The 24,179-nt window shown below is 33.2% G+C and overlaps 2 protein-coding genes across 16 annotated transcripts in view; both read left to right on the top strand.

Annotated features, from left to right (window-relative positions):
* The window catches only part of LOC105567987 (protein unc-13 homolog D), a 30,980-nt gene extending 9,889 nt beyond the window's left edge, over positions 1-21,091 (top strand). For 2 of the 15 annotated variants that reach the window (XM_012023308.1, XM_012023294.1), the window contains exons 2-18: positions 8,269-8,515; positions 14,650-14,814; positions 14,926-15,104; positions 15,328-15,372; positions 15,451-15,610; positions 15,732-16,255; positions 16,436-16,585; positions 16,666-16,803; positions 16,893-17,084; positions 17,157-17,451; positions 17,579-17,937; positions 18,083-18,272; positions 18,354-18,660; positions 19,039-19,119; positions 19,579-19,702; positions 19,811-20,004; positions 20,198-21,091. In XM_012023308.1, coding sequence (XP_011878698.1) covers positions 8,269-8,515; positions 14,650-14,814; positions 14,926-15,104; positions 15,328-15,372; positions 15,451-15,610; positions 15,732-16,255; positions 16,436-16,585; positions 16,666-16,803; positions 16,893-17,084; positions 17,157-17,451; positions 17,579-17,937; positions 18,083-18,272; positions 18,354-18,660; positions 19,039-19,119; positions 19,579-19,702; positions 19,811-20,004; positions 20,198-20,292 — 3,445 coding nt within the window. In that variant the 3' untranslated portion in view covers positions 20,293-21,091. Of the gene's footprint in view, positions 1-6; positions 210-1,160; positions 1,713-5,163; positions 5,463-5,505; positions 5,687-5,718; positions 5,810-5,845; positions 5,859-7,419; positions 7,579-8,268; positions 8,516-13,471; positions 13,764-14,649; positions 14,815-14,925; positions 15,105-15,327; positions 15,373-15,450; positions 15,611-15,731; positions 16,256-16,435; positions 16,586-16,665; positions 16,804-16,892; positions 17,085-17,156; positions 17,452-17,578; positions 17,938-18,082; positions 18,273-18,353; positions 18,661-19,038; positions 19,120-19,578; positions 19,703-19,810; positions 20,005-20,197 lie in introns of those variants that run through there. The other 13 variants (XM_012023301.1, XM_012023298.1, XM_012023300.1 and 10 more) reach the window with 13 other exon arrangements.
* On the top strand, positions 10,125-13,574 carry LOC105567986. Its single transcript, XM_012023293.1, has 2 exons — positions 10,125-10,311; positions 13,400-13,574. Exons 1-2 carry the CDS (start codon positions 10,134-10,136, stop codon positions 13,549-13,551), a joined length of 330 nt encoding a protein of 109 aa, XP_011878683.1. The 5' UTR covers positions 10,125-10,133; the 3' UTR covers positions 13,552-13,574.
* Positions 21,092-24,179: the final 3,088 nt, after the last annotated feature.

The raw sequence follows: 24,179 nt of genomic DNA, 5'->3' as shown, positions 1-24,179 counted from the left end.
ATGTAAAGATTGAAGCCAGCATTCCCATTTCCGTATCAAAATACTGCAGGAACGTTATTGATGTTTGCTTCAACGCATTCGCAGTGACGTATATGTATGTATAGTACCAAGCGAAATGGCGACGCAACGTGGCGCCTGCGTTCAAGGACTGCTACGATCGCGACGTCAGTCTGGGTAGCAGCTTTTACCAGGAATCAATCCCCGTACAGGTACTGGCCTAGAATATTAGTAATGGAGTGCGCTTGCAATATTGTCTTCTAGTGTCTACGAGAAAATAAAGTAAAAAATTTAAGCACAACTAAAATTCAGGTAATCATTGCGCTACTAATGACAAAAGTGACATTACATATATTTGTTAATTCCCTTTACTTTTTATAAAGTGTACTGGTTGATTAAATATGCTGTTATATCAGTGTTCATCAATAACAGTTGAAAAATATTTTTCATGCACATTTATTCGTATTATATTTTCACTGAAATCGATTATCTTGTCGCGATAAATTTTGGTTCAGAAAATGTAACACATTGTACGTGGTATACGATGCAAAAAATGTGTACATTTCTGTATCAGTGATTCTGCGGTATTAATTTTATGCCTACAAAGAGATCACCTGCATAATAGATGATGTCATCATCAAGATTGACAGAATAAACTCCACGAAAGTTGAGTCACTTACACAACTACCCGTCTGGGATGATTATTTAATTAGCCTGATATTACAAGTACGAAAGACAAGTCACGGATTAACTGAAGAGAGCGAGAATTTTTTCCGTGCGCTAATTATTCAATTTTTATTTCAACGTTAGCCAAGAAAAATAAACATGTAATAAATTCTAATTTTTCACATTCTAACTTCCTATGAATAAATAATTTTTTTAACGTTAACCATAGCTTAAATAATTCTTTGTCACTTTCCTAGACCACACACAAAAATCAGTTAAATAAAAAGACGTTAGTAAAACTTACATGTGATCCAAGTTAAATAATTTAGTATAAATTTCGTATAAATGTGTAAATATAATTATTACTTATTTATACACATTTATAAATAAATTCATTTTAAACATAACTCTTTCAACATACATGAAAGATAAATTCTCTATGTGGTATTATTATTTTTAAAGAAGAACTTGTATTTTTAAATAAATAATATTTTTAGACACAACAATACCGTAAAAATAAAATTTGTTAAATACACAAAACACTTTGTAAAATACATGGGACGGGTAAGAGAAGTGAGACTGCTTTCTACGACTTGATAATAGGTGCCATCTATCGGGAGACCAAAAAGTACAAGTGAATGGTTGAATGTTTCATTCAGGAATAAATGGAACGCTTACTAGTCGCACCTATACCGGCTTTAACTCCAGCCGGCATATTTCCGTTGCGAAACACACTTAAATTTCTTACGCACGCGAGGTCAGTATCTTGCAAGGAATGTTTCTGTGAGTGCGCGAGTAATATACGCATGGGATTTTCCGCAAGTTCCGCAACCATAAGATACAATTAATAATCGCATGCTTAAAATATCGGTGAAGCTCTTGGAGACTGCTATATCGCATATAAGTGCGTACTGATTCATTGGGCGAGACCGAAGAAATCCAGCAAAGATGGATGAAGAAACTATGTGGAAAAGTTTCTATCACAAGATCGTAGAAGAGAAATTCGCAAAGGAGAAAGGGCAGCAAGAGAAATCGGAGCATGAGATAAGGTAAAGGGATTTTAATTGCGTTTCATTATTTATATTGACATTTAACTCCTGTATCTTACGTGCTTTGGCAAAAGATACTGTAAATTTCTTACAAAAAATTTTATATTAATTATTGGACGGAAAAAAACTGTATTTAAATTATTAAAAGGATGATAAGAATAAAATGTCTATCTTTATAATAATATCTAACTTGAAATAACGTATATTCATATAAAATAATATTTGTATATGGAACACATTATTTCAACGTATTATTTCGTAATAGTACAATTATAACTAAAGTAGAGGTGGAATATTAATCGCTTCGAACGAAGAAAGAAGGTGTTTAAAAAATTATTAATACAATTGACTTTTAACGTGCTGCAACAATACAGATACTAATACAGAGTAAATTTATAATACTAAAAAAAAAAGCTAAAATTTTACCGATTGCGTGAAAGTTATTAAAATATTCGGAAATAGCATTGTGTTGATGATAACATCAAGAAAAGCCAGATGAACCTATGAAGTATGACTTATTTTTGGCACAAAACCGGAGTGTCGATAACAGTGAGCTCTGCACGCATATATTCCTAATCTTCATGATTAATGATAATGCTCCACGATAAACGAGATGCGTGCTCTTAATCCATTGGTAAAACCTCAAATTAAATTGTCTGTAACCGGGCGTGCACGCAGAATCTATTAATAGAATGAGACTAACACGGAGAGTCCGGAGGAGGGACTACGTGGCAACTGACAGGCCTGAGTTCTATACCTGTGCATGCAAAACATATAGGTGCGTCTATATATATGTATGTGACGTTCTCCACGAGATCTGGTGCCCAAGGTCGGCACGATGTTATATGATTCATAACTACCTCTTGACGTCTTTGTAAGAGATAATTAACTATGTCACGTGAGGTATATGAAATCGACCATCTGTGAAGGAATTTGATCAGGTGTAATCCGATCGTCTGAATGCAAATAATGCGCTTGGTTGCTGTTTCCTGTAGAAATGCTGAGATATATTATTATACATTTAATGCTTTGATAAAATCTAAATCTAACAATAAGTCTACTAACTGTAATTGTAATGTGTATGCCATATATATAATATACATTTAGATTTATATATATAATCAATTCTTTTATTTTTATTTCTATCCAATCTATTGTAAACTAGTGTGATTTTAATTCCAGTACAAGAATATGTATATAAAGTATATGCGCGGAGAGGATTCTTTCTTAAAGTTTATCCTGAAAATTATATAACCGTGAGACAACATTGCATCTCGAAGAACTGTATGAGTTTGTAATTTTATCATACATTCTACTAGTAATTATACTTCTTGTTAGTACACATTTTACTAGTAGAATGTACGGTAAAATTTCAAAAAAACTCTCATAGAGTTCTTCAAAATACCACGTTGTCCCACGATTACAGGATTTTTAGGATAAATTTTAAGAAAAAAATCTCTTTGTGTGTGTATTTAATGTACATACCTATTATACGAGTATATAACACATGTTATGAAATAAGTTTGCCGTAACAAAAATACAATTTTATAAGAAAAACATTAATTATCACAGAGAAGAGAAAATATTCGTAGAAATGTCAATTCTATTCCATATAATTCACTCTCATTAAGAAGCATAATAGAGCATCTGTTTCTATTTTTAATGTATTTCCCACGGCATTTCACAACTCACAACAGTGATATGCGTCGCAAAAATACCGTGCACGTCACATCGAGTTCGAGGAAATTCCATGGTTTCCCCGAGTTGACGTGGAGGAAGGCGCCTTAGATCACTATTTTAGGTGAATGGCTTGCGAGAATTATTAAAACTTAAATTCGGACTCTCTACTTATATCACCTCCGAGACCTTCACGGTTGTGATACCGTCAACTTGTACATCAAATAGTTGCTAAAGTTTGCGGAAGTGATTAACAAGTGCTTCGAGGTTTTGGCGAGGTTGAAGCAACAAAAATTGTTTTCCATTGAAAATATCTTGTATACACTAATTGTATTACGTTTTATGTAACATCGCACTGTTGTAACTTTCCAAACCATCACTTTGTAAACTTAAAAATTAGAAATTTTATATATTTACGAGAAATACTGAAAGCACAAAACACTCCTTGAACATTTTTAACAAAATCGAATTTGACAAATTAATCAAAGAAGTCTAATATAATAACTACATTTATTGGTAAGATAACATACGTCACATATTTATATCTTCTGTATATGGATGAATTGAAAACACAAACATTCCAGCCTAGCAATATTTCGAGGTCATTCAGCTTATTGAATATTCTGCTAGCGGCATACATCGTAATAGATTCTATACTTATTAAGTGAATAAACTTGCAATATAAAACACTACTTCAAGTCGATCAACAAACCTAAACAAAGTAATAAAAGTGAATAAACAAAAATATATTTATATAATAAATAATAATAAAATATATTAATTATTAAATACATATCTACAAAAATTTTATATTTATGTAACATATAACAGATTTATTTTGTCAATTTTATATATATATATTATAAATAGACTATAAATTCGTACCACAAGTGTAAAACAGTTTGTGATCTATACGAGATCGATTTATATCAAAATCGATTATTAATTTGAGAGAAACAATTTAGCTGAACTGCCTAGTCTTTGAAATTATCATACAGTAAGAAATTAAAAGTAGATGACAAGGAAGACGAAAATAAAATCAAATAAGTCTACATTTTTCAAACCACCATCGGCCGCAGAATAGTCGAATGGCATGCGATACCATGAATCATTTCGTTCTTGAGTTAAGAATAAAAGAGGCTCAGAAGGCAATGGATTGCCTAAAAAAAAACGGAATGCAGCAGTGACGCAAGTGTACAAACATCTATTTCTTACTCTTCTAGCTTTGTAATTCGAGAACGTATTTCCCCCTTTATTTTTGTGAATTATTTACAAGTTACAAAATTTAGATGACAAATTGTTCTCCATGTCTACAATTAACGATTAATCAAAGATTAATCAATTTTATTAATTTTTCTACTCGTTTAAGCTTTGTGTAAAATAAAAAGAACGTACTCGTGATCAAAATTATTCAGCTAAGTATGTATCAGCTGAAATGAATAGAAAGTTTTCCTCTTGCCTTTTATTCTCTTACATAAGTGCATTAACTGTTTCTGGGTATCAGTTTAAACTTAATAGTCATTTCGCATGCGTTATAAATTAACTCATGCTTATCTCTCGATTATTATGTTATCTTATCTGATGTAACACGTAATTTACTTAAATTTATGATCCCATAAAGCGTTGCTAAAAGTTTCCTAGTAGATACCTAAAAAAACTTAAAAATGTTTAAGAAATACCGAAATATTAAAACTTGATAATTCAAATAAACTGAAAAATATTGCATACTGTAGCTTCATGCATCTAAATATTATTGTAGATTCACGAATCATAATTATCTTCTGCTGATATGTATAAATGTTATGTCCTTAATTATTATACGCATAATTTTAATTATAAACATCGTTCAAAGCACCGGAGACAACTTAGTTTAATTATTCCTTTGCTAATTATTTGTGTAAACAAATCCCACTCATGTCCTGTTTCCTCCTACTTACTAGTCGCCTACATACTACCTGTTTCCCACTCGAATTCTTACCCAGTTTGCAGTAAGACATGGACTAATGCACTTTTCCGAAACTGTTCAGATAAATCTAATGAACCTAAACGAGCCGATTTAATTTCATGGAATCTGTAAGTCGTCATTCACGCGCATGGGAATTTCAAGTTCCCCGCAGTATATGTGGGATTTCTTCTACATAACAGGAAACACGCTGTGTAATTAAGTCTGCGATTTATAAGACCAAGCCGTAATGTTGTGATATTCAGTCTGTACGAGGTCGCGGTACAAGAACATAGTTTCTAGAATCTAGAAGATAACTCAGTGACTTGAGGAAAACAATACAGCGTACTGAAATGTGAGCACAAACGTCGTTTCAGTTACCATAGTTAATCCTCGCATAATATATTGCATGGAATAGTTCTTTGGAAGTGATATTCACATTTGTCACAGTGCATCGCGTTGTGTCTTATCAAAAGAGGTATTATATTCTGCAGAAGTTTGTCAAAGTGCCGTTGTACAGTGCGAACGTGTTTAAAGAAAGCATCTTCCCAAATTTTCCGCGAAAGATTTATTTGTTAATCTGAGTTTTAATTTTGTAAAATTATATTGATCATAACAATTCATTTTTAATTCAAGTAGAGAAGTAATGATATTATTTTTATCACGTTCTTGACACCAGTATTAAATCAATTATTTATACATTTTTATACCTTTCTATCATATACATAATAATAATATTTAGTATAAAAGAGATTAATATATTTCATTAATCCAAAGAGTAGTGACGGCCCTCAATAAAAAATAAGTATGGTGGGGAAAAAAGGGCCAATGCGAGCCAACCGCAGTTATTCGAGCGAAATTTTCCAATGTGGAACTTCTTAATCAATTTATTAGTTAATCTTCGAACGTTTCGACCCATTTTCGGGTCATCCTCAGTGAGACTACAATAAAGAATGTTAATGGGTATTACACACACTAACAATAGTATAAATAACACTGATAGAAAAAAGTTTTTCAATATACCGTACATTCCTAAATTTTCTCAATAATTTAACCGTGTACTCCAGGATCTTAATATGTCCCTTTCTTTCAGTGGCATTAACAAACTAAGTCAGTTTTAAAACAGTATGAAATGTATTTGTAAAATTAATTATTGGGACAACGTTGATGTCTTGGATAGGGAAACATTTTTATATAAACGACTGATTTCCAGAATGATTTTTATCAAAAGACAGAGAAATAGGCTTAACTTACAAACAGATACGGACCTTTTAAACCCGTATGATCTTATCATTAACGATCTGGATGATATTTAAAAATCTGCGCCGTTATAGTTACCAACTTATTTCTAGTTAAAACAACACTGATTTATTTGCGTGTCCTATAATGACATATAAGATTACTGTGTAGCATTTGTACATATATTCACCAAAAATGTCATCATTCGGTTGTTTACTGTCCATCGTGAGTCTCTTTCGGTTCGGGTGAGTGTCCAAAAGTTTTTAATTTCTTAACGTACATTTTATGACACACATTCTGTTCTTTTAGTGTGGTAAATTTTGACTTTTCACTCTCTTTATGGCGTTCACCATTAAGAGAATCCTGTCAACATGTCAGAGGATAACTCTCGATGACAGTTATATGTATATTCAAGCGTAGAACTTTTTGTCTTTATAGATATTATACTTAATGTTCCTATCGGTAGTATTCAATCTTTGTTTTAAGTTTATATATCTGTTAATTTATGTAACAGATTAACATTCTTTATTGTAGTCTCACTGAGGATAACCCGAAAATGCGTCGAAACGTTTGAAGAGTAACTAATAAATTGATTAAGAAGTTGCACATTGGAAAATTTCGCTCGAATAACTGCGGTTGGCTCGCATTGGCCCTTTCCTACCATACTTATGCATTTAATTAATTTTATCATATCTAGTATACGAGTTCAAAGTAACAAATCTGAAATTATCAAAGACAAATAGTAAATAAAGTTTAAATGTAACAACCGAGAATTTGTTCGTCTAACAATGTAATGTGAGTTTTCTTGCGTAAATTTTCATTGGAAGGCGTATTATGTTTTTGCTAAAGGACTAAGAAAAGGAAAATGGCGCACTTTGAACAATTGGACGAGAAACACCCTTACTATGCGATCGCCGCTTTTCGAATGTCTCAAAAACCAGAAGTGAAAGAAGTGACCGTCGCGAGATTCTATTGGAAATTTGCGGCGCACAACTTTATTAGCAAAAGGTGAAACGAAAGGTTTATGTGTGTGCGATTTGCACTGATGGAAGAGCTTGCGCTGCACAGTATAGCGTTGCAATATGTTATGCGCTTTTTTGAAGCCATAAGCTATGCTTTTTAGTAATTTGTATACATTCAGATGTATGTGCTCGTATCCTAACATATTTCCTAAAAATTTTCCCACATATTATTTCCTTTTCGTTCTTTCCCAAATCTTGATCCACATATTTATCTCGTTTTGAATTACTTTGAATACTGACAAGTGTTGTGTTGTATTTCTGAATAGACACAACAATAAAATCAGTAAAATGTTTGAAAGCCCTGTAATATATGTTTAAGTTTATTAAGTTATTTATACAACGTGTGAATTTCATATGATTTCTATGTTAGTGACATAGAATTATGCTAGATTTGTCGTTCTAAATGTATAATATGTTTATTACACATCATTGTATGCACTAGAATATACTTTAGTTATGCGCACGAGAATATATTTTAACAATTTGTTATATTAGACAAAAGTATTTTGTTATCTTAATGCCAAATACCGCCAATATACACATATGTAGATATTATAATACCATAAAAAATGTTCTTCTATAGAAATACCTAAATGATATAAAATTTCATAATAAGTAACCACAATTGAAGAAGTTATTGAGCTCGTTATTAATCTGGAAAAAATTTTCATTTTAGAATACAAGAATCAGATGGCGGCTTTTTCGAAAATCTCGGCACGCTGCTCGCAGAGAAAGCTCGCGCTCAAGAGCAAGCAGAAGGTCCACTTCCAGTTAAGAAGGATGAAATACAGGAAGAAGAAGAAGATACCTCGACTGAGGAAGGAAGCATCCACGAACCGACTGAAGCTTTGCTGGACACAGACAGCGACAGAGATGAAGATGAACATACTCGGAATTTCTTGGCTGAATCGATAGGCTTAAATGTAAGTAATAAAATATTTTACTTATTGCATGATTACTAATATGACATGGGGTAAATTATAAGTTTTAATGTACATATGCACAAATTCGTTCTTCCTCAAGTGATAAGAAAATATCATACTGCAACTTTTTCTTACTGTATAGCGTTTTTAAAATAAAACAGTTGTTTCTCTTAAAGTCCAATGTGTAAGAAATATCATAATCAGTAAAATTAAATAACTAAACTCGGATTTTAAATTTAAGTACAGGGTTTGCGATTAATAATGCACTGTGAAAACTAGAAGCTTGATAGATCTTCTCCTAGAGACATAATTATCATCTTGTGAGATTCTAATTCAAGATAGATTATTTCATCGTCTACTTCGGGATATTAATGACTACTTTCTCACGCGTTAATGGCGTACGGAGTGTTGGCTGAAAATATTTCGAGTAGCTACGTACCGGATCACCTACGTCAATAGATAACGGGCAGTCTGTTCAAGATCAAAACGGCTCTGTGTATACAGTTCTAAAGAACTTTTATATAACGTATTATATACTTACACCGCAGAATTCGAAACAGATTCGTCGACATGGGAGAGTGACCTAGAGTGATAATTGCATTAAGTCTTGTAAAGTTAAATTGTAAAACTGTACCGATGTATGTTATTATTAATCTATATCTCTAACATACAAACGACTGAAAAAAACTTTGCAGAGACTACTTATTATATAAAATAAATGGAAAAGATTGATTAAGAATAACATATTGGAGCAATTTAAACATTAACATTTGATTGATTCAGAACGCTTATAAATTTATGGATAATAGTTTCCGTTATTTTATCGTCAACTTCATTAATATGCATGATGCAGCTGTTTTATATACCTGTTAGATGTGATTATTCTCTCAATAGTTAACTGCATAACACAGTTAATTTCTTCGTATTTATAACAGACGTCCATGATTCATGTTCCTATTCGTAGGATCGAAACTTCATATTTTCTGTATATTGCCGCATGTCCTGCCGCGTGATTGAACGAGCGGTAACAATATTGATTTTTCCAAAGGTCTCAGTCTGGTAGGGAAGGTAGTCGAAGTTAGACGCTCCCTTGCGTTGCCATGCAAAACATTGTCACGATTTTCTTCGTTCAATTTTACCTTTAAATCAGTGTGTTTTAAAATAATGCACTTGACTGAATTCAACGAACCACTGTTTCCTAAAATGGACGGAAAGAAAACGAAAGGCGTAAGTCTGACATGTAAATTATTTTATTAGCACACTATTGTCATTTGTGCTATGATCCATATTACATTTAAAAATATTGATATGCACATACAATTAATATTCAATTTGCAAAAAAATCTTATCATTTGTATACGTAATTGCAAATAATTTGATCAAGAAATTCATTAACGGAGTGAATGTGTCCTTTCATATTTTAATTTCCATGATGTCATGCGCAGTAAAATGCTACGATGAATTTTTCTTGATTCAGGAAATAATCGCTTATTCTGAAAGTCAACTTTGATACAAAATCGATCGCAATTATCTCGATATAATAATGCCTGTTTGTACACCCTTCTTACACTAGGGGGTTGTGCCTTACGCTTAATCGAGCAGTTAAACTCAATCTGAAATGAGACCCACGTGTTCGTGCGTTAGCAAATGCACTAATACCAAGTCGGCGACGTACGACGATTCTGATCTGTTGGGTCCAGCTATTCCTGGCAGTGTGGTGCTCGCCTCCGTCAAGTTCCTGTCTCGTCTTCTCACGTTGATTATCCTGACCACCTTCTCTAGATTCATCGCTAATTGTTATCGTTTAATTAATTAATTATTTTTATTATTAACCTTTAAAATATATTTACGTCAGGAGATACTAGAAGAAGGATACGCGGTGAAATTATTCGTGTATCTTTACGTACAATTAATGAGTGATAACTTAACTAAGAAATTAACAAATTTTCCTTAAATTAATCCGTTTTAAGTTATTGTATTATCTGAAATCTTTGGTGAGTTACCCAAGAAATGTGTACTCTAAAACTGAATGAGTGATATAAAGTTCGACTTGCTATGTGTTGTGGATAATGTGCACCTTTAGAAAAGTAAATATGTTTCATCAGGACAATTGCATATATTTTATTGTTGAAATTTGTAATTGTTTTTCTTACAATACAGGCTAATTTATAATGTAACAATAAGTTACCGATGATGTTCAAATATGAGTAATCGCGCGCGTATCTATTTAAAATAAAACTTAAACTGTAACAGGAAATTGAGACTTTAATAAAAATCGGAGAGTAACTTAAATAATGAAACATAATTAATAAAAGTCAATTAATGTTACAAAATGCGGTAAAGATATTATGAGCACAATTTCTTATAACTTATTCAATAATGCAGCTACAAACTGCAGCACTTCAGTATTAAGAATTTGCTAAGTCGTAAAAATAAATCATTACTCGGAAAACGAGGTTAAAATGCTTTCTTCTTCTGTTCGACAGCCACTTGAAAAATTGGCAAATTGTCAGAAACAGTTTAAAAATGAAACGAAACGTACCGTCGTGTCTGTCAATAATTTTCTTCTTTTTTTAACACCAAATCTCCTTAAACTTAAATCAGTGCTTCTTGTTGTTATTTGGTTACAATATTTCTGTAAAAAAAAATCTCAATTTTTAACTTGAACTTGAATTGTTCATTAAAAGCTGCAATAATATAGTTAACATAATACGAAAACAAAATACGTTACAAATTATCGAATTAGTATTGCAAATAATAATTGTGACCATTATAACATCACATGACACAAAATAACTGACATCTTAAACGGACTCATCCTCGACAAAAAATAGAATCCGCATTGACGTGGGCGTAAGGAGTTGGACCGCCTCAAAATTGCATAATTCTACGAAAATTAAACGAGGACGGAATATAAAAGACGAAAGTATCTTCATACATTCACACATGCCATTTATCATACAACGGGTGCCTCGATGGTGTGCCTTGATGGCCAATGAACTAATTGTTGGTATATCAGCTTTCATTGGACGCAATTGTGCGAACGTATGAACGCATTGTGTTTGCACTTGTCCTGTGGGTCACTTTAAACGGGATACGACACAGTTCTTTTATGTCCAGATTCGCCGATTGTTTTCATGCTGATTAACACACGCAACCACAATAATCATTCTTGAGAAAAAAAGAGCGGTCGTTCGTTTTGTAACATACAGTTAAAAGATATTAGCTCGGAGGAATGTGACGACGTAATAAAAAATTAACGATAAATGTTTAATGCACATTAAATATTTACGATTGTAACAGATTTTGTTTTATTAGTATCACAAATCATAAAACACAATGCAAAGTTAATCTCACTGTCAGAGTCAATTGCTCTTGGCAACTATATTTGCCAGTGGACATTGATATTGAAGGCTATGCTCCAATTCTGGTCTCATATATAGAATTCTTGATTTCACGATCATTACTAGAAATTAAAACAAATGGATAATTATCCCAATCAAGATAACAGGACAGCAGAATATGTAAAGCATAAAAAATTATTGTTTAAAAATTTTAACAACTTATTAAAATAGCAGGCTCATGAATGTCCCTGTTACAATAATCTAAAAAATATATAACATATGTGCCAAGCTATATAAGAAATTTATATGTTGTTTGTTTGACAGTGTTTAATTTTATTTCTAATGTAATTATTTGTAAGACTTACAAACTGTAATAAAATTAAGTTTTTTAAACGTTCATAATAATATTAACTATTCCAAAAAGTGTGTGGTAGCAAGTCTATGTGGATAGTTTAGTTAGAAAATATCTCTTTGAAATCGGTAGGAAACTATTTTAAGCACGCATGTTACCGCATTACTTATCATTTATCTGCTAGAAGAAGAACATTGAAAAATGCTAAGAAATCATAATTAACGTAAGATGTACCGATGGATAGAATATACTGAATAATATTACATAACGCTAAAACTTGTAATTTTCCTATTTTTTGTAACTTGTTAGTAAAACACATCCTGATGCAATAACCTTCAATATTTATGTACTACTAATAATCCAAAGTTTGACATAAGCGTGGCCTAAATTTATCTGTTTCCTTAAAAAATATATACGGCATATATTAATGACATGTTTTTATGCTGATGAGTCGACACAATACATGTTTAATTATCTATGAAAACCTAAAAATTGTTTTCAAGAAGATTTCACTTTTTCATATTTCACGTGCTAGAAAAATAATTTACTCTCAACGTGGTGAAACATAACAATCGCATAATACACAAATAAAAGTACAAGATGTGAGAACTTCAGTAGGAACAATCTTATCCGAAGCTTATCTCTCACTCTCAGTTGAACTCGTTCATGGTTATATCATAGACCGTCAGTGATATCGACTAATTCCATAACATCACAAATTATGCGTGCTACGGTTGATGGCAATCGTTGATTATGCATGCGAGCGATTGAATATGCGACGACTCGGCGTATTGTCGATAAGAAAGGTCGTGGCCATTGTGGAAGTTCATCTTTGGCTCCGACCAAATGAGTTTAATATAACGCAACAAGATTCGCCGATCGCGCACGCGATAAATCGGCATCTTCTCTCTGTCGTCGGTAGCGCATAAAATACTTTCAGAAAATTATCTTTGGTTAAAGCAATAATTTTTTATTGCTCCCCATCGAATGTAAAGTGTGCGTCAGGGGTCAGTGCGCAGAATTCTTTGTCCTCACGCGGTCCAAATGTGTTCGTGTGAGCAGGTTCGACGTCTAATTGAAGCCAGGACCGCTGGTGCATGAACGTCATTGTTCTTACCGAACAACATGATCTTCTGTCTTGCATCTCCACGGGTCATTGTCGTGCCGTTCTAGATTTCTTTTCGCTAGATCTACTGTCCGTTATCGTCGTCACAGCTGTTCGAGAATCGTCTAAGAAAATTGTCGGCGTGTCACTTGAGCAAAAGAATTATGGTTCGGCCGTGCATTCAATAATGATCGCGTTGGACACAAATAGTGCGAATCACGGAAGAACTGCGTGAGAAGTGCAGAATGTGTGATTCTGTGTGACAGTCCCTGTGATTTTTGTAAATGTTTGAAAAGTTGAGAAGTAAATAATTTCATGAGATTCATTATGGTGAGCACAAATCCCCCCATAGGAGCGACCACCCTGAATAGTATGAGAAACACATTTTGCGGAGTGCCGAAAGCTGAAATTGAACGTAGGACTAATGCGCTTTTGCAATCCATGACGGTGAGTCTGATCATACCAGACAGTTGTGATTAATGATGGGGAAAATTCGTACAACTATTGATTCAGAAAAAACACGTATTAGTATTTTCATTGAAAATTTTATTAATTTTTCACTGATTTATTTTATTTATACGCTTTCATTATTCTAAAATGTTTTAACTCTGTTATTCTGCAAAAATATTAAAATGTACCTTGTGCAATTTTATATTTAAATATTAATATTTGTTTAGTTTAGAAATTAGAAAAATTGCACTTTGTACTGTATATATACAGTATTATATGTGTGATAAATACGACAATTTCTATGTATTCTTGTCTGGCTATAACAATATTTTTAAAAGTGTTAAAAATGCTATTTATTATTACTGGGATGGAACGTACACAGATACTTTGATTGCAGATATTTTGTATTCAAATCTAATGATCAGCGTAGCTCCAAAAGTGCAGTCAAAGCTAATGTCATTGACAAAATTATACGATTATACATTACAACAGTGATTTATAAAACTAATGAAATGTATTACACAACAATTATCTACTGATTTAACTGGCTATTAACTGGCTACTTACACCTATGCCCGGTCCTAAACGGCCTCTTTAATTTCTAATTGATTTTATATCTTAAAGGACCTATGTTAAAATTGTAGTATTATCTACTGACTTACTGATTCGAAAATGGCAATCAACGCACGAAAACGGCTTTTCAATAGCAATACAACATTTAAACAAACATTTCTTGATTTCTAAACAGATATTTTCGTTTACGAATTTTTGAAATAAATATGGAGCAATCGTACGATTTAATAAGTTTTGTAAGTCACTGTACATGTATACATATTTCTTGAAGGGTTTATAATTAATGTTCTTTGTAATGTATTGTTTTCAGATCGAAGAGCTTTATACAGCGTTGGTGTATATGACACAACATCAAATTGGCTTCGACGTCTCTAAAGAATGTTCCCAAGAAAGTCTTATAAACCACTTACAAAGTGCCTTTAAAATTGATAACATAGCACACGAGAAAGTGTTGGAACAAACGCGAAATCTTGAGGTAATGTATTTTTATAATTATTTTATGTAAAATATCAAATGATAACATCGCAATTTCATCGTACACGCACAATATTATATACAAAATGTAATTAAAATTTTTCATGTTTAGCCACCGGAACTACATCTTAACATCGAAGTAATTGAAGCCAAGGAACTAGTCTCCAAAGATTCTAATGGTAAAAGTGACCCTTTCTGCGCTCTTTATCTCGAATCAACACCTACCAGAAGATATAATACTGCCGTGAAACCTTGTACACTAAGTCCAGTCTGGGAAGAACACTTTGAATTGTGAGTAAAAATTTTTTCCTGCTTTTAAAAGAGTTACCGTTCGAATATATTGCACTTCATTAATACATTAAGTATTTTAATATCTCATTAATTTATTTCGTTCTTCATTAAAAATTATTTGAACATTAGAGAAATAAGAAAGAGATTTAAGTTTTACTTTATATAATAATTAAAAAGCTAGTCTATCAGATAGTCATTTATTATTATATCTGTTATTATTTAGACCACTGGCAGATCCTGAGAATGATATCTTGTACCTTGAAGTATGGTAAGTTGTATATACTACGCTGTAATAATTATTATTAACTATTGATTATTAATTATTCTTATCTCATGTAACTTTTAGGGATTTCGATGCTGCCGAAACTGTGCCTGAAAAAATGAGTAAAGTTAAAGATGTCAAAGGAGTTCGTGGATTAGTTAAGTTGGCCAAAGAAATTGCAGTAACGGCTACAACTGGTAGTCACAATAATGAATTCATTGGTCGATGTCGAATACCTTTGAAGGTAATATGAATTTGAAGAATCTAAAATATATTTTTGTACATATATTTCATTTTTAAAAGTGCATTGCATTGTATTTATACGTTTGCAATATTAAATATATACTTTTTACTCGCACTTTTAGGATATACCCACAACAGGCCATACAATGTGGTATTCTCTGGACAAGAAAAACAAATCTAAACGCCGCGGTGTTGTCAAGCTCCGACTGGCGTTTAGCGCTGAACATAATGCACAAGTAGCCGCACAAGAGCATCGGCATCTGCTAAGAGTGTTGCTTCTTCACGAGATTGAAACGCAGAAAATCGAAAAGTATTGTTGGTGTGGTCGTTGGTCAGGACCAGCCGACGCAATTATTCTTCAACATAGCGCGCAACGTGGTTTATTAGCCAGAAATGTCGCCCTGGCACAATGGATCGAATACGCGAACATTCATCAGGAACACCCATTAAGCTTCACCGTCTTTAATAAACTCATAATCGATTTGCTCAGACCAATGGACAATGGCCTGTTCTCCGTTGACGAAACTAAACTTTTCTGGAAAGCTACCAAGAAAATTGTATTTTCATGCTTAAACAGCATACGAAAAATAAGAAAATTGATTTTGGGAGATAAAAATACCATGGTACAATTATCTTCCATTTTAGGGTAATTATGCTCATACTATTGCGATTTTATTAACTTTACAATATGTGATAATATTAATACTGATAATTTTTATATTAAATATTATTAAATAACATTAAATATTTAGGAATATTTAATATAGAAAGTAAAATGCTTTAGATTGTTGTAATAGAATTCTTACGTAAATTTCAATAATTTTAGGATATTATCAGCTATATCCAGTCTAAAAATTCCTGAAGATATTAACCTCTTTCCCGCTAAATTGTATTTCTGGTTTCCTGAACCTGATGACTTAAAGGTAGACATACTCCAAGGTTTGGAATACACTATTACACAAGGATGCGCCGAATGGTAAGCAAAGCAAAACGCATAAATGTAAGTATATTTCATTCTGTTGTAGCTATCCTAACACATATTTTAATATGTTCCAGGTTTGAACACATATTAAGCAATAATTCGCCCGATACTGAATCGGATGAAGACGCGCTTAGGTATCATATTAAAGTAATTCAACTAATTAGAGCAGATTTACAGAGAGCTATTGATTATTACGACAAATTATTCATAAAGTAAGTCGATCTTATAAGATGCGAAGAGTATATTTATGTGTATTTAATAATACGTAGACACAATATCAAACGTTAATCGCAAATTTCAGGAGAGTCAATGTTCCGTATGCAAGAATGATGTATATTGCGTATGAAAAAAGAATCAGTGATATGTGCATGATCATTATAGAGGACGTGTGTGCCAGATTGAAACGAATTGAAGTTGATAGCACCGACAACGTGGAATTGAGTCTAGGCACGACTCTATTCGAGCTTTACCTTACACTTCAAAGATACGCCACGTGAGTTTAATTTTGCAAAATGTCCGTAATAACTGAAACATTTCGCTTACTTTAACATATCCGATTTTACAGACTTGGTCAGGTGCTTTGTGCCGAAGGACAGTTGGAGGATATGAAGATACAGAATTATTACGATTGGTTTAGATGTGGCGTCGCGCATTGGCTGGAAATAGCAGTGTATAAAGCACTTAAACGCATCGACAGAGCAATTGAACTTGACACTTTGCAGGCAGTCGACCAAAGCGTTCAGTATAGCTCAAGCGCTGTAGATACAGTAACAACATTCTATCAAATTCAAGTTTTTTGGACGCAGCTAGCGTGGCCCGACGTTGAAGGTTCCTATACGTTCTTAGCAAGAATAATTGACGTAAGTTTGAGAATTTTATATTCTGAAATGCACGTAACGTCTATTTAAGTTATAATTAACTTTTAATACGTATTGTCATTAATAAGGATAACTTTAAACGATTTATAATAAAACTATTGCTTCGCAGGACATTTGTAAATGTTCCATGGCATACGCCGATAAAATGGCAGCAAAAGCGGAGTTGACAACAGAATTAGAACAACTCTCGCAGAGTAGTGTCTATGAAAAAAGGTTTACAATATCGACGGCCTGGTGCTTTGCTATTAATAATATCGATTATATCAGAACAGCGATCGCACCGCTGGCTAAGGACTTGGGATTACAGAACATCGTGGATGCTTTAGGAGAGCACAAGACTCATGAGGAGGCTGATCGTTGTCGGCAAACTCTTCAGCTTATCATTGACAACGCCACAGATACTGTGAAGAACAAAATCATAGAGTTGTTGGAAATTGTATCCAATAAAATGGCTCCTGCAATGAACAGGTGCGTGAATACAACTGAAAATGTGTCATTTTCTGTTAATTAAGCTGACATCATTTGTAACCACTTATGATACGATTTATGACAAATATATGTAACCAATTTTCTTTACTTTAACGTTTTAATGTAACCTTATTTGTGCTTTCAGATACCTCATGGAGGGTGCCGAATTAATTGACACGACCAGCAACGCGATGGATCGTCTATTGCAGTATTTAGACAGTAATCTGGCAACTTTGCATGATAATCTCTACGAGGACAACTTCAAGAGAGTTCTCTTAGTAATTTGGGAAGTTATGTCACAAACATTGTACGAGCTAGTCAACACCAATTTAGAGGTAAATAATAGAAGAGCGCAAACATATTTTTTTATCATAAACAACTTCAGTTTTCCATAAAGTAACGCTGTTGCTTTGCAGAAACGACGACCGCCTGCATTTTACTCGAACTTGCATAGAACTCTTCACACGCTCATTCGATTCTTCAATTTTGGTGCCGATGAAGCGGCAAACGTCCAAGTTTTAGAGAAAATCGAACGTCTTTTAAAGTTACATGGACTTGAGACTGCCGAGCTCATACATCGTTTTCATCTCGAACGGATAGAAGAACAGAAAACAATGGAAGATCCCATTTACGGTCTTGTCAGCGTCAAGGCATACTTCGTTGATAATTCATTGAACATACAGATTTTGAATGCCAGAAATCTCCGTTGCATGGATAGCAATGGTGAGCAAAGTGAAATTTATAAAGAAAAATATAAAAAGTTAACACAATTTTTAAGCAATAATATAAAAGCAAGATTTACGATAACAGTACAAATGTAATTAGACGAAGCCTGATAAATACTTGGAATAAACACAAAGTGAAATTTTGCAGTCATTAAAAGATGATATTAATCTAATACGAGGAAAGTCTGTTGATACAAATAAATTAAGCGGTACAAAACATTTCAAGCTTACTAACCACAATAATTATTTTATTCTTAAAGTTTTATGTTCTTCTTTTACGAAAATTATGATAGGACTTTTATGACTGATATGTCCAATCGCTGGAGAAAATCGCGGCATTTGAAAGGAGGAATGACAATGTTTTTCGATTTTGTAGGCCATTTTATAAGCAAGCTGTCTACTCTTGAGCGTAAACTGCATTCAAAATCTAAACAAAGAGTCAAAGATGGGAAGACAAGTATGTAAAAGCGAATATAAAGTGGAGTTATTCCTCATCAATTGTTATACGGTTCTCTATCAAATTGCTTGCTCTCGCGGAAAAAGCATTTTGGGAATGCATGGCACGAATTGTATTGACATTTTATAAAAGTAGAAAAATAGTCTTTAATGTATACAATGGTCTTCCTGACTCAAAAAGATAAAAAATTGTCACGGAATATTGTTTACGTCCATTATTTGTACTCTTCTATCTATGAGGTTCTCTAAAATCGTTATTATTATTATCAAAGAAATATATTTTACATATTGAAATTAATTGCTATAACGTAACTAAATTAATGCCAATAAACCTCACAGATAAAAATATATGGCGTCAGCATCGATAATCATTTTCACCTTGCATGAATAGTTTCACAGTGGGTTTCTTTAAATGTTAAATTGTGTTACATGAAATATGATTTTTCTATTTTCATTACAGGTAAATGCGATTCCTACGTGAAAATCAGATTACTGCCTGAAGAGAAATTTGCCGAAATTAAAGCACCGAAGACGCATGTGCAGAAAGAAACGGTCTTTCCCCTTTTCGATGAAACATTTAACATGTTAGTAATGTATTTAATTATACATATATTATCATTAAATAATTTTTTTAATATGTAAAGTAAATAGATTAGAATAGAATACTTATGAAATAATTTCAACATTTACAGTCCTCTCACTCCGGGACAAAGAGCCATAGAGAATGCTATAGTGGCATTTGAACTAAAAGACAAGGATTTTCTTAGATCAAGATTTATGGCTGAAGCCTTTTTACCATTTAATGAGATTCCTGACACCGAACCAGAAACTAGCTTCGCAATTCTACAACAAATACATTTGAAACTTTCTCGTCCAACCAAGAAAAGTATGTAATAACTTTTGCTTCCTCATAGAGGAAGCTTTGATTTTAATTTGAAGAAATATTGTATATAAGAAATGTTAATATATGTATAGAGCATATATTTTTCAAATATTGCTATAAGTGTAGCCATACGTGTATTGTACAGATTATTTCTGCATAAATGCCATATTAAACATAAATTCATATTAATTTAAAGATACGGACGTCATTCGCGCATTAGAGCATCGGAAAGGAGACAATCAAGCGACCGACTTCATGTCAAGACTTAATACTAAGACGAATTCTAAATGATCCACGTGGAGCTTCGACGTTGATCTACGTTTGGACAACTTTCGAAAATATGCAATGCAAAATATATTCACACAACTCAGTCTATATAAGACGTGGCGATGTTAATATGCCAGCGTTGCCTTACGAAACGTCGCTGTGAATATTTCTTGGCACATATGTTTCCGTCATCGCGTCATCATTAATTCCACAACGCGGTACTCACAAGTGTCTTAAGGCTGTGCATAGTTTCGATTGTTTTTATCCTTTGGAGAGAACTACTGAATACCGCATTTCGAAACTTGAAACCGAAAACTGTAAGGCTGAGTAAGTGCTACTTATGGAGAGAGAGATCTATAATTGTATTTATTACAAACAAGTAACTAATCATGTTAATTACATCATGTTAAGTGACCACATACTCAACAATACTTTTGTAATATAACTTATACATAATTTGCGATAATAGAAATTTGGGAATATCTTTTATATTATATATGTGTATTTTATATTATAATATGTGTAATACTGTATGCAATATTGTTATACTCAGCAAATGGAGCGTGTACATAGATCTTAAATGATAAAATAATTGATATTGCAATTTTATCATAAATATTATTTCTATTAACCAAATATGTATATATCTTATTGGCACATTCGACAATACACTGTATTCCCGGTGATGCATCATAAAGAAACTGAATGTGAAACTTTTAACAATAACTCGTTTCAACAGGGAAATATTTATCTGGCCTTATTTGGCTGGAAGAAACTTACGTGCTATCCAATATAATTTAATAAAATTTTTTGAAGACGGCAAGTTTATTGCTCATGTCGGAGAAGACACAAGAGTACAGCGAACAAAGTTTTCAACGAATTTGAATGAAACTTCATACATGTACCCATGTTTTTCGGGTCACTGACTCCAGAGCCAAATTCATGAAATTTCTAATAACGGATCCAGTATGATGGCTCCAAGCGACTAATTTTATTTTGCTATAAAGAAGATTCAATATTCAATACGTTCATGATATTCGGGTCGCTGATTTTCAGAACATATTTTTTAGAATTTCTTTTTAGAAAATTAGATTTAGAACACCTTAAAACACATATACAGGAAGGGAAATGGCCTGTATTTCGTATGAAACGAGCTTGTGTCCAACATTTGTACGAGAGAGAAAGGTAGAGAGTCCAATTCGTCCACAATGCGTATGCACTGATTTTATCATTGCCATCCTCACCAATAGTCGGTTATTATTTTATTTTATACTAAAACATAGCATTGCGTACGCTACACGCGTCTCTTTCTGTCATTCTCTCACTCTCTATCAACTGTTACTAAATATTATTACGTTTTCTATTTTATTTTTACAAAATTTGTTTTTATATCACAACAATACATTCGATATACATAAATACTTTTTACTGCATAATGTAGATCTTACGCAATTTTTACGCACAATAGATTTCCTATATAAATTTTTTAAATAAAATGTTTATCACTTACCGATACGATGCGCAACAGCGGAGTTTATCTACGTCGTAAACTACGTTAAACTGTAAAATACAAATATACGATATACGATTATTATAAAATAATTATTTAAAACCGACATTAAATATATTTTATACATTGTTTAAATAGATGTTTAATAAAATGATTATAAAGTACTCGAAAGAAATCTCTTTCTTTTAAATATAAACTCGCAAGATTGCAACGTATATTTTTGTGTGTATCTCATATTCAAATCATTTGAATAAATAAACGAACAGAGAGTACATATTCATTTCGCAAAAAAAGTAGCAAAAATATATATAAAATAAAACACTCACCTCATGGTTGCTCCGCCGTTGCCCGATGCCTCCAAGGCCTGCTCCTCCTCTCAGATCGCCTTGTTGCACTCACACAATATTCACTCGCGAGAATGATTAACTACGATCGCGCGAAATTTTGCGTGACACTCCCGTACGCGACGTGAATACCGCGTATTACTTTCCGTCACGCAAATCCTTCAAATCGGCAATTCGCGTGTTATTTTGTGTTCTCGATTCAAAAGTAGCAATGAATAAATTACTTTTAAAGTTACGAAATTAAATGCGATGCGAATGTCGCAATCAAAGCATCTGCGGTAAAGAAGTAGTTATTAATCCGCGACGAAATACGTGTTTAAGTTACGCGTGTAAAGAAAAACGATATTTTACAATCCGAATTGTCAAACAATCTAATCCTTACGCGAAATTAAGATAATTTTTGCTTACGTTTCGAGATATAACGTAGCGACTTTCTCTACTTCCTGTCTGTTCGAGCTACAAAGTATAACAGAATGAAAGATAGCAAACAACGCAAATACACGTACACCAGCAAATTTTTCTATCGTTTCTCGAAATTGAAAGACAGATTACAATGAAATCGACAGATAATTCAAAGCGCGAGATGAAATCACGATTAATATCAAGATTTACATTCGGATTTTATTAGATAAGTTAGTCTCGTGGTCACCTCAACGTGCAATTCGTTTATCATTACAAGTTGTAGAAAGTTGATAATTAATCGATGAACGTTACTTGTTACCGACAAAGATGTACAAATTAATAGAGTTTTATTCCCATACTCATCGCGATCGCGTTTCGGAATTTGATAACGTAAAAGTAATACGACGCACGGAGCGACTCTCGACGCTGCCTGCCGGCTCGAGGTTCGGCGAGCGAATGATGCCGCGGCGACCTTCAAGTAAACAGTCCCCTGCGTAACGTCGCACGAGTATACCGCGTGTAAAGTAAAACAAAGACGAACGTTGAGAATTCTTCAATTAAGAGTATCGCGATGTTTGACTCAAAGTTCTGCTATCTGACCAGGATTTGTATGCTTCCGAAAAAACGAAATCACTAATCTTGGTAATAACAATTTAAGTAACAACGATTTTTGTTTCGAAACATAGTCTCGATTGAACAGAATTAATCGTTAATTTAATCAATACCAATAAGTCCGTGGAATAATACGCAAAACGTAGCAACAGTCACGGAACAAATTAATGTACAATAAAATATTAAGTACGGAATTTTCCATTGCGTAGGTAGGCCAACGAATTCTCAACGTTTTTTTGTTGTTTTTCACTCGGCGCGGTGACGTACGATGTTTTTGCGTGCCATCGTGTGCCGGAAGGTCGCCGCGCTAGCATTCGCTCGCCGAACGTCGTGCCGGCAAGCAGTGGCGAGAGTCGCTCCGTGCCGTGGTATTAATTTTGCGTTATCGGTTTCCAAGACTCGATCGCGATGGATATATGGATAAAACGCTATTGATTTGTACACCTCTATCAGTAACAAGTAACGTTCTTTGATTAATTATTAAGTTTCTACAACTTGTAATGAGAAACTAATTGCGTGTTGAGGCGACGGCTCTTTATCAACGTATATGTACATAGATATTTCGCGAGACTAACTCATCTAAAATGTGAATGTAAACCGTGGTACATTGTCGCGGAGTTACATCTCGTTTACGCACCGCACTTTTAATTGTCTATCGATTTCGTGTAATTTGTTCAATTTTCGGGAAAAGAGAAAAATTTACGACTTCGGCGTTCGCGCTGTAACTCATTTTGTCATTCTTCACAACTCGAATGGGCAGGAAGTATAGAAAATCGTTTATTGCACGTCGTTACATTATGTAAATGATCTCGATTAACTGTTGCAATTATTGAATGACAAAGATTGTAAAATATCGTTTCGTTACGGACTAATAACTACTTTACCGCAGATTATGCCTCCGGCGCTCGCGTTGCGTTTTATATCGCCAATTCAAAAGTGTTTTATCCATTATCCTATTCTTCCGAATCAAAAATGCAAATTGTTAGTTTGAGTAATTTGTATGACAAAAAGTCACGCGATATTTGTTAATACTATTTCGTGCG

Source organism: Vollenhovia emeryi, unplaced genomic scaffold (assembly GCF_000949405.1).
Source record: "Vollenhovia emeryi isolate VEMERY1.0 unplaced genomic scaffold, V.emery_V1.0 DF939132.1, whole genome shotgun sequence".
NCBI lineage: Eukaryota > Metazoa > Arthropoda > Insecta > Hymenoptera > Formicidae > Vollenhovia > Vollenhovia emeryi.
This window is presented reverse-complemented; position numbering and strand designations above follow the sequence as displayed.